Source organism: Cherax quadricarinatus, chromosome 9, assembly GCF_038502225.1.
Source record: "Cherax quadricarinatus isolate ZL_2023a chromosome 9, ASM3850222v1, whole genome shotgun sequence".
Taxonomy (NCBI): Eukaryota; Metazoa; Arthropoda; class Malacostraca; order Decapoda; family Parastacidae; genus Cherax; species Cherax quadricarinatus.
The window spans coordinates 61144336-61156993 of record NC_091300.1 but is presented as its reverse complement, the minus strand read 5'-3'; the positions used below and the strand labels follow the sequence as shown (position 1 = coordinate 61156993).

General features: G+C 38.2%; 1 protein-coding gene across 3 annotated transcripts in view; it reads right to left on the bottom strand.

Annotated features, from left to right (window-relative positions):
* LOC128698386 (uncharacterized) overlaps positions 1-11583 on the bottom strand; it is a 98868-nt gene extending 87285 nt beyond the window's left edge. For 2 of the 3 annotated variants that reach the window (XM_070083447.1, XM_070083445.1), the window contains exons 1-2: positions 11465-11583; positions 3587-3678 (exon numbers count right to left, since the gene is read on the bottom strand). In XM_070083447.1, the coding sequence (XP_069939548.1) occupies positions 3587-3593 (7 nt within the window). In that variant the 5' untranslated portion in view covers positions 3594-3678; positions 11465-11583. The remainder of the gene's footprint in view (positions 1-3586; positions 3679-11464) is intronic. The other variant, XM_070083446.1, reaches the window with a different exon arrangement.
* Positions 11584-12658: the final 1075 nt, after the last annotated feature.

Sequence of the window (12658 nt, the reverse complement as noted above, 5' to 3'; positions counted from 1 at the left end):
ACACGCTTATTATGACCCACTTCTCGCATCCAACCTTTACTTTAATCCACATAAATCTTGAATTTACACATTCATATTCTCTTTTCTCCTTCCATAACTGATCATTTAACATTACTGCTACCCCTTCCTTTGCTCTAACTCTCTCAGATACTCCAGATTTAATCCCATTTATTTCCCCCCACTGAAACTCTCCTACCCCCTTCAGCTTTGTTTCGCTTAGGGCCAGGACATCCAACTTCTTTTCATTCATAACATCAGCAATCATCTGTTTCTTGTCATCCGCACTACATCCACGCACATTTAAGCAACCCAGTTTTATAAAGTTTTTCTTCTTCTCTTTTTTAGTAATTGTATACAGGAGAAGGGGTTACTAGCCCATTGCTCCCGGCATTTTAGTCGCCTCATACGACACGCATGGCTTACGGAGGAAAGATTCTTTTCCACTTCCCCATGGACAATAGAAGAAATAAAAAAGAACAAGAGCTATTTAGAAAAAGGAGAAAAACCTAGATGTATGTATATATATATATATGCATGTGCGTGTCTGTGAAGTGTGACCAAAGTGTAAGTAGGAGTAGCAAGATATCCCTGTTATCTTAGCGTGTTTATGAGACAGAAAAAGAAACCAGCAATCCTACCATCATGCAAAACAGTTACAGGTTTTTGTTTCACAGTCATCTGGCAGGACGGTAGTACTTCCCTGGGTGGTTGCTGTCTACCAACCTACTACCTAGACATACCTACACATACATGTACAAGCATATATATATATATATATATATATATATACCCCTCTGAGTTTTCTTCTATTTTCCTTCTAGTTTTTGTTCGTGTTTATTTTCTCTTATCTCCATGGGGAAGTGGAGCAGAATTCTTCCTCCGTAAGCCATGCATGTTGTAAGAGGCGACTAAAATGCCGGGAGCAAGGGGCTAGTAACCCCTTCTCCTGTATAAATTGCTAAATTTAATAAGGGAAACTTTCGTTTTTCTTTTTGGGCCACCCTGCCTCGGTGGGATACGGCCGGTTTGTTGAAAGAAGAAGAACTTCTGGGTGTCTGGAAGGGATTAATTGTATTTACATTATTTCTTATGGGGAAAATGATTTCGAAAATTGTCAACTTCCTGGAACGGATTAATTACGAAAAACGAGGGTCCACTGTAATAATAATAATAATAATAATAATAATAATAATAATAATAATAATAATAACATTATTATTATGCAGAAAATTTGGAGTGTGGAAATTAGGGGAAGGTGTGGAGTTAATAAAAGTATTAGTCAGAGGGCTGAAGAGGGGTTATTGAGGTTGTTTGGTCATTTAGAAAGAATGGATCAAAGTAGAATGACATGGAGAGCATTTAAATCTGTAGGGGAAGGGAGGAGGGGTAGGGGTCGTCCTCGAAAAGGTTGGAAGGCAGGGGTAAAGGAGGTTTTGTGGGCGAGGGGCTTGGACTTCCAGCAGGCGTGCGTGAGCATGTTCGATAGGGGTGAATGGAGACGAATGGTATTTGGGACCTGACGATCTGTTGGAGTGTGAGCAGGGTAATATTTAGTGAAGGGATTCAGGGAAACCAATTATTTTTATATAGCCGGACTTGAGTCCTGGAAATGGGAAATACAATGCCTGCACTCTAAAGGAGAGGTTCAGCATATTGGCAGTTTGGAGATATATATTATGTATCTTTATACGTATATGCTTCTAAGCTGTTGTGTTCTGAGCACCTCTGCAAAAACAGTGATTATGTGTGAGTGAGGTGAAAGTGTTGAATGATGAAAGTATTTTCTTTTTGGGTCACCCTGCCTTGGTGGGAGACGGCCGACTTGTTAAAAAAAAAAAAGGAGAAACTTCAAAAGGTTGCCAGTAGTTGGTGCCACCATCAACAAAACACTGGTAACCACTACTAGTACACTTTTCGCTTGTCTAGACTTAAGTAGTAGTCTATTAGTACACAAATAACCCGCACATAAAAGAGAGAAGCTTACGACAACGTTTCGGTCCGACTTGGACCATTGACAAAGTGGCTGGCTGGCTGGATGGCGAAACGTCTATGATGGGGATGCCCGGGTGTTGTGCATGTGTCTTAATTTCATCCTGTCGGTATTATATACAATTCTTGTACTACTACTACTACCTCCACCTCTTCCTGCCTATATATATAGCCGTCCTGCTCCACCTCTGTTAGTGTGACTTTGTCAATGGTCCAAGTCAGACCGAAACGTCGTCGTAAGCTTCTCTCTTTTATGTGCGGGTTATTTGTGTATCGTTCCAGTCACGGTATTGTGCCTTTTTGTTATTTATTTAGTCTATTAGTATTAGATTAAATCTCCCCAAAATGCCTTGGCATGATAGTGGCTTTCTTTGCTCCAATCATATTATGATATGTAAACACACATTGTAACCTTACCAAAGAAATAAATATTTTATTTATTTATTTAAGGAATCTCCCTTGAGGGGGAAGTTCGCATCCTGAAATTTTGTTTGTATCCAGACGCAAAAAATTTACCAAACAATGGTTCGTGTCCTGAAAAATTCGCATGGCGGAGCATTCGTAAGCCAAAGTTCCACTGTACTAAAAACACACGACACCATCAACACTATCATCTCTCCATGTCACACGTCACAACCTTCTCTGTGTCACACAACGACACTACCTTCTCTCTGTCACACAATGACACTACCTTCTCTGTATCACACAATGACACTACCTTCTCTGTGTCACACAATGACACTATCTACTCTGTGTCACACAATGACACTACCTTCTCTGTGTGTCACACGACACAACTCCCAGTGTTACATACATTGTGAGAAAACCGGCAGGAAACTAACTCCAGCCGGTGTGAGCCATCAGCCAGCAGGATAAGTCCAGCCGATATAGCCATCGTAGCCACCAGGATACTAAGTTCAGCTGGTGTAATCCATCAGATGAACTGAACTGAGCATGGCTGTCAGGTAACTCTGAGGCCATCAGGTGAACTCAGTGAAGCTGTGAATGAGGCCAACTCAGCAGCCCCCAATATTGGGTGTGATGATGTCATACAGGGTACTGCAGGCCAGTAACAACCAATTAGCAGCACCCAAGTGGTCAGCCGACCACCTCTCCTTTTATCCCGTTCTGGATACGCAACAGGTCCTGACACTCAAAGGGTTAAGAATGAATCATTTTGCCTTGACTTGTTTCTGATGCATGACCACCATATTAAGGGACACACAGCACATTGGTAAAGACAATCACGTCACACAGCACCTTGGTAATGACTATCATGTTAAGGATCACACAGCACCTTGGTAATGGGAGACAATCAGATTAGATTTAATTTCTTGGATCAAGAGTGTTTCACTGGTATCAAGACATTTCCCCTCATGAAATGATCTGCACTTACTAAGTAGGCAATTAGGAACCAATTAAAATTTTTATAGCAGACTATAGGCAATGCAAACATAACCAACTATAAAGCAGTATCACTGTTTTCTGCATAAACCTCCTTTGTATTTAACAGTGCCATATTATCAAAGTGATACAGACTTACTTCAAAATTCACATACAATAATATTTTTGACATTTCTAAATAAAATCTACTTACATTCCATAGCTTCTTTGGGTTGTAGACTTTCAGAGGGTGTGTATTCTGATTCTTCAACTATCCTCACTTTTTTTTCTTCCTCTTCTTACTTTCTGAAATAATAAATAATTGTATAAAATCATCATTGCAGATGGCTATCACTTTGAACAACTTAAAGAACATATACAGGTGCTCCTTAACTTACGTTGGCTTGACTATGATATTTTTTCTTTATGATGGTGCAAAAGCAATTACTTTGGAGATGAACCATAAGATAATTACCCAACATGAAGGCAGCAAGTTCATAACTTATATTCATTTATTTACTTTTCAATACTAGTATTTAGCTAGTTACAATAATTATTTACAGCCTCTCCTCACTTAGCGACGTACTGGTTTACCTACACCTCGGACTTACGACAGTATTTATACCTATATGATGTATATTAGAGCTGATTTCCTGTATTCTGTTTATTTCAATATACAGTACACAGTATAAACATTTAAAAATACACCAGAAATGTAATAAATGGTGCAAAGGTGACATTAAAACAATATTAAAGATGGCTGACACAAACCCACTACCATTAGTATGTTCCTCATTTAGTGACGAACTTGTTTAACGACGTGGTCTTAAGAACGAAACTCTGTTGTTAAGTGAGGAGAGGCTGTACTTATTTATTTAGCATATCATACTCACCAACCCTATTCGACTTACGATATTTTCAACTCACAATGTGTTCTTATTTTGTTTATTAACACATTGGCCATCTCACACCAAGGCAGGCTGGCCCGAAAAAAAAAAAATTGTCATCATCATTCACTCCATCACTGTCTTGCCAGAGGCATACTTGCACTAGCTAAGATAAGATAAGATAAGATTTCGTTCAGATTTTTAACCCCGGAGGGTTAGCCACCCAGGATAACCCAAGAAAGTCAGTGTGTCATCGAGGACTGTCTAACTTCTTTCCATTGGGGTCCTTAATCTTGTCCCCCAGGATGCGACCCACACTAGTCAACTAACACCCAGGTACCTATTTGCTGCTAGGTGAACAGGACAATAGGTGTAAGGAAACGTGTCGGAATTTCCACCCGCCGGGAATCGAACCCGGGCCCTCCGTGTGTGAAGCGGGAGTTTTAGCCACCAGACCACCAGGCCAGTTATAAAACTGCAACATTAACACCCCTCCTTCAGAGTGCAGACACTGTACTTCCCATCTCCAAGACTCAAGTCTGGCCTGCTGGTTTTCCTGAATGCCTTCATAAATATTACCTTCCTCACACTCCAACACCATGAACAGTTTTAGGTTGAGGGTAAAATCTCTGCCAGTGTCTATTTGTCTGCTAGAATACCTTCTTTTAATAAAATGCCTTCAAAATAATCGTGAGCAGACAGCTTAGCCCTTCTGCACATTCCTTCCGATTCCACTTTAGAGTAATATTGCCTATTCATTATTACACAATCATTCAACAGTAAAAAAAAAAATGGTTCCCAAAATGACTTAACTGCAATACCCAGTGGCGTCATAAGGGGGAAAGGGGGGGGCTGCCCTGGGTGACACCATCAAGGGGTGACACCATAGAACCTCTAAAGAAGGTGACACTAATGCCCAAAACAGTGCTGCAGAACATAAGAGAAAAATCCTGTTTCTATATAGCCTATTATATGATTAGAATACAAATAGGCCTATACATGTATAGGGAAAATCAATGACGTTATACGAAAAACTATAATAAATCGATAATTTTGTCAAATCAGGACTAGTGTTTCTCTGTTATTTCAATGTTTTTCTTTCGAGTCTATGTTTCCTTAATATTACTACGATTATTTATTTTATCGTTAATAAAGTTCAGAAATATTCCTCTGTTCGGTTTATGGCCCTCAAATGTTCTCATTGCTAAATATTAGTCATTGGGCATGCAGTAGTGACATAACTAGAGTATACTCCCCCCCATCCCCCCACCCTTGGATTTCACAGGGGTGACAGCAACCCTAGCAATGCCAATGGTAATACCTAAATATTGTTGTAGGTCAACCTGAGGAAGAACTCAGAAAACAATATCAGAAAACAGAAGAGAAATGGAATAAAATACAGACCATATGGCAAGAGAGACAAGTGTAGTATTAATGCAATCCTTTATTGACAACACTCTCAATAAAGGAATCCTTTATTGACAATACTCTCAATAAAGGATTACAGTATACTGAATTTGTGTGTGTTTTCCATTAGGAAACAGTGTTGAAAATGTGTTAAACACTGAATGGTATTCCTCTGATGGATAAACTTATCATTCAAAATGTCTAACATGGGAGTTACCAAGTCCTCACTGTCCATCTTAGAAATAAACCTGATCGTTGTACTGGCTTCAACCCAGTCAATTTCAGTTCTGTAAAGGTAATAAACATTATTATCTGAAGTACTTCAATGTGTTATCCTAGGTTAATCTGAAGAAGAGTTCGGAGTTTCACTACTCTCAGAGCCTAGTCGTGGCCCAGGCAAAACATCACTGTTAAAAGTTAATTTTTTTCTTTTAACAATATGACTCACCAAGGTAGTGTGACCTGACAAGAAAATACTTTCACTGTCACCTCTTTACTGGTGTTACCAGAAGGTCTGAGATATCATAGTTCAAACAACTGTAACATCACCACCACTCTTCACACACTGCACTTCCCACATAAATAAAATATCTAAAGTAAAAAGACACAAGTGCAACTAAAGTGACATTTTTATTGTGGCAACGTTTTTCTCTCCATGAGCTTTGTTAAGTCATTACAAACAGTACATGGACACAGAGGGTATATATAGGCTCAGAGTGAGGTGCAATGGTAGTGGTAGTAGCAGTAGTAATAATAATATCTTTATTTATATACAAGTACATGTACAAGGTATACAGACCATAGCTGACAACAATGACATATTACAGGACCTCCATCACAAATCCGGCATCACTGGGACCTGTAGTGTGCCGGATTACTGAGTCTGCCGGATTACAGAGTGGTTAGGTTAGAATACACTTAATAAAATTAACCAACTTGACTTACACAAAGTTCATTGAACATCGGCAAAAATCGAACATTTCCACTACATTGAGCTCAATTTCAAGGTACTTTTCTTCATGAAAGCAATCAAAATTATGTTTATTTCTGTAATATATCTTCCATTCTATCAAATGAGACCAAAAAAACAAGTATACAACCATAAAAGCCACACGAAAATATACTGCAAAGAGGCGGCTAATGGCTGAGAAGTTAACTCCCTTATTTATCGTCCGTCTTTTTTATTTTTGTTGTACATTAAGAAGCATCTTTCCATCATACATTGCCCAAGTTTCAATGAGATTGCCCAACAAACAAGTGAGAAAAAAAATATATTTTCCAAAAATCATATATGGCAAGCCCAAGCCAGGTACTGGAAATAAGTCACTTTGACTTTTCTGGGTTATCCCAGGTTCTCTATAAATACACTGCTATGTATAATAATCTATGTAACTGTATTTGTGTATACCTGAATAAACTTATTTACTTCTAGTCTGTCAACTGAGTACAAGAAACCGCCAATTCACTTATTTCAACTACCCAATAAAGTGGCCAGAAATTGGCAATTTGGCCAATTTCACACAAATTTCAACAGATGCCAATTTCAAAATAGGGTCCAGAATAAACAATGCAGACATTCCTGGCACTAAAATAACATTTTCTCTGTTCATTAGTCACAGCTCCTGGCCCCTCTTATATTACTCTTGCTTACCATTTGGAATTTTTATTCACAAAAAATAGAAGATTTACTGTTATTCAGACTAGGGGCCCGGTGGTCTGGTGGCTAAAGCTCCTGCTTCACACACAGAGGGCCCGGGTTCGATTCCCGGCGGGTGGAAACATTTGACACGGTTCCTTACACCTGTTGTCCTGTTCACCTAGCAGCAAATAGGTACCTGGGTGTTAGTCGACTGGTGTGGGTCGCATCCTGGGGGACAAGATTAAGGACCCCAATGGAAATAAGTTAGACAGTCCTCGATGACGCACTGACTTTCTTGGGTTATCCTGGGTGGCTAACCCTCCGGGGTTAAAAAATCCGAATGAAATCTTATCTTATCTTACTGCATAACAGTATTTATATGAAGAGGATATAAGGTACAAGTACCATTCTGCTATCCCTGTCTTGGTGACTTATATTAGAGAAAATGGAGCATATCACAGAGCTGTGACATACACTCTTACTGCACCATAAACCTGAATCAAAAGTTATTTTCTCTTTATAGATTATCACACATAGCAGCATGTGTGTACAGAACTTAGGATAACCCAAAAAAGTCAGACCAAGTGGCTTATTTCTAGTACCTGGCTTGGGTTAGCCATATATAATTTTTGGTAAAAATTCAATTCCCAGCCAGGGTAGAAACATTGTGTTTCTTCACACCTGTTGTCTATGTTCACCCATCAGTAAATAATGTCAACCCACCCATAAATAATGTTAACCCACCCATAAATAATGTTAACCCACCCATAAATAATGTCAACCCACCCATAAATAATGTCAACCCACCCATAAATAATGTCAACCCACCCATAAATAATGTCAACCCACCCATAAATAATGTAAACCCACCCATAAATAATGTAAACCCACCCATAAATAATGTAAACCCACCCATAAATAATGTAAACCCACCCATAAATAATGTCAACCCACCCATAAATAATGTCAACCCACCCATAAATAATGTTAACCCACCCATAAATAATGTCAACCCACCCATAAATAATGTCAACCCACCCATAAATAATGTCAACCCACCCATAAATGTCAACCCACCCATAAATAATGTTAAACCACCCATAAATGTCACCCCACCCATAAATAATGTTAACCCACCCATAAACAATGTCAACCCCACCCATAAATAATGTCAACCCACCCATAAATAATGTCAACCCACCAATAAATAATGTTAACCCACCCATAAATAATGTTAACCCATCCATAAATAACATCAACCCATCCATAAATAATGTCAACCCACCCATAAATAATGTTAACCCACCCATAAATAATGTTAACCTACCCATAAATAATGTTAACCCACCCATAAATAATGTGAACCCATATAAATAATGTGAACCCACCCATAAATAATGTTAACCCACCCATAAATAATGTTAACCCACCCATAAATAATGTCAACCCACCCATAAATAATGTCAACCCACCCATAAATAATGTCAACCCACCCATAAATAATGTCAACCCACCCATAAATGTTAACCCACCCATAAATAATGTTAACCCAATCATAAATAATGTTAACCCACCCATAAATAATGTTAACCCACCAATAAATAATGTCACCCCACCCATAAATAATGTTAACCCATCCATAAATAATGTCAACCCACCCATAAATAATGTCAACCCACCCATAAATAATGTCAACCCACCAATAAATGTCAACCCACCCATAAATAATGTTAACCCACCCATAAATAATGTTAACTGACCCATAAATAATGTCAACCCACCCATAAATAATGTCAACCCACCAATAAATAATGTGAACCCACCCATAAATAATGTCAACCCACCCATAAATAATGTCAACCCACCCATAAATAATGTCAACCCACCCGTAAATAATGTGAACCCATATAAATAATGTCAACCCACCCATAAATAATGTCAACCCACCCATAAATAATGTTAACCCACCCATAAATAATGTCAACCCACCCATAAATAATGTTAACCCACCCATAAATAATGTCAACCCACCCATAAATAATGTTAACACACCCATAAATAATGTTAACCCACCCATAAATAATGTTAACCCACCCATAAATGTCAACCCACCCATAAATAATGTTAACCCACCCATAAATAATGTCAACCCACCCATAAATAATGTCAACCCACCCATAAATAATGTCAACCCTCCCATAATAATGTTAACCCACCCATAAATAATGTCAACCCACCCGTAAATGTCAACCCACCCATAAATAATGTTAACCCACCCATAAATGTCAACCCATGCATAAATAATGTTAACCCACCCATAAATAATGTTAACCCACCCATAAATAATGTTAGCCCACCCATAAATAATGTCAACCCACCCATAAATAATGTTAACACACCCATATATAATGTTAACCCACCCATAAATAATGTTAACCCACGCGTAAATGTCAACCCACCCATAAATAATGTTAACCCACCCATAAATAATGTTAACCCACCCATAAATAATGTCAACCCACCCATAAATAATGTCAACCCACCCATAAATAATGTTAACCCACCCATAAATAATGTCAACCCACCCATAAATAATGTGAACCCATATAAATAATGTCAACCCATTCATAAATAATGTCAACCCACCCATAAATAATGTCAACCCACCCATAAATAATGTCAACCCTCCCATAAATAATGTTAACCCACCCATAAATAATGTCAACCCACCCATAAATAATGTCAACCCACCCATAAATAATGTTAACCCACCCATAAATAATGTTAACCCACCCATAAATAATGTCAACCCACCCACAAATAATGTCAACCCATATGTCAACCCACCCATAAATAATGTCAACCCACCCATAAATAATGTTAACCACCCATAAACAATGTTAACCCACCCATAAATGTCAACCCACCCATAAATAATGTCAACCCACCCATAAATAATGTCAACCCACCCATAAATAATGTTAACCCACCCATAAATAATGTTAACCACCCATAAACAATGTTAACCCACCCACAATAATGTTAACCCACCCATAAATAATGTCAACCCACCCTTAAATAATGTCAACCCACCCATAAATAATGTCAATCCACCCATAAATAATGTCAACCCATATAAAATGTCAACCCACCCATAAACAATGTCAACCCACCCATAAATAATGTTAACCCACCCATAAATAATGTTAACCCACCCATAAACAATGTCAACCCACCCATAAATAATGTCAACCCACCCATAAATAATGTCAACCCACCCATAAATAATGTCAATCCACCCATAAATAATGCCATCCCACCCATAAATAATGTCAACCCACCCATAAATAATGTTAACCCACCCATAAACAATGTCAACCCACCCATAAATAATGTCAACCCACCCATAAATAATGTCAACCCACCCAAAAATAATGTCAACCCATATAAAATGTCAACCCACCCATAAACAATGTCAACCCACCCATAAACAATGTCAACCCACCCATAAATAATGTCAACCCACCCATAAATAATGTTAACCCACCCATAAACAATGTCAACCCACCCATAAATGTCAACCCACCCATAAATAATGTCAACCCACCCATAAATGTCAACCCACCCATAAATAATGTCAATCCACCCATAAATAATGTCAACCCACCCATAAATGTCAACCCACCCATAAATAATGTTAACCCACCCATAAACAATGTCAACCCATCCATAAACAATGTCAACCCATCCATAAATAATGTTAACCCACCCATAAATAATGTCAACCCACCCATAAATAATGTCAACCCACCCATAAATGTCAATCCACCCATAAATAATGTCAACCCACCCATAAATAATGTCAACCCACCCATAAACAATGTCAACCCACCCATAAATAATGTTAACCCACCCATAAATGTCAACCCACCCATAAATGTCAACCCACCCATAAATAATGTCACCCCACCCATAAATAATGTTAACCCACCCATAAAAAATGTCAACCCACCCATAATGTTAACCCACCCACAAATGTCAACCCACCCATAAATAATGTCAACCCACCCATAAATGTCAACCCACCCATAAATAATGTCAACCCACCCATAAATAATGTTAACCCATTTATAAATAATGTTAACATTCTTGACTGTACTGCAGTTTGGACTGGCAGGTGGACAGGTACTGGACTGGCAGGTGGATAGGTACTGGACTGGCAGGTGGATAGGTACTGGACTGGCAGGTGGATAGGTACTGGACTGGCTGATGGACAGGCACTGGACGGTGACGTCATTTGTTTACTCTTGAGTATCGCTAAAAAACAGAACATTTTCGCTACTGTGAGCGCAATTTCAAAATACTTTCCGTCATGAAAGCAATCAAAATCATATCTTTTTCTGTAATATATATTTCATTCTATCAAATGAGACCGAAAAAATGAGAATATAACCATAAAAACAAACAAAAAATATACCGCTAAGAGGCCGCTAATGGCTGAGAAGTGAACTCGGCTATTTATAGTCTGATTTCTTTAATTTTTGGTGCAAGTTAAGAAGTATCTTTCCATCATACATTGCCCAAGTTTGAATAAGATAACCCAACAAACAACTGAGAAAATAATCATAGTATTATTATTAATAATAATAATATTCTTCTTTCAACACACCGGCCGTATCCCACCAAGGCAGGGTGACCCAAAAAGAAAGTTAATAATAATATAATAATAATAATAATATCTTTATTTACTACACGTACATGTACAAGGTATACAGGCCTAGCTGACATCAGTGACATACTGCTATATAGAAAGCCCCTTGTTATGCTGAGTATAGCGCTGTATAGCCCTTGTGGCTTAGCTCTTCTTTTTGATTATAATAATAATAATAATATGCTGAGTATATCAAACAAATTTGGTCAGTGTCCCAGGATGCCACCCACACCAGTCAACTAACACCCAGGTACCTATTTACTGATGGGTGAACATAGACAACACACCCAATGTTTCTACCCTGGCTGGGAATCGAATATTTACCAAAAATCATATATGGCTAACCCAAGCCAGGTACTAGAAATAAGCCACGCTGGCTTTTTTGGGTTATCCTAAGTTCTCTACACATATGCTGCTATGTGTGATAATCTATAAAGAGAAAATAACTTTTTTGTTTCAGGTTTATGGTGCAGTATGAGTGTATATCACAGTTAGCCCTGTGCTACACTCCGTTTTCTCTAATACAAGTCCACAAGACAGGGATAGCAGAATTCAAATTTAAATTCAAATTCAAAGTTTATTCTCTATAAGGATTACAATGCTGAGTTTACAGAAATTTGGTTATTGTTTGGTTTACATGTA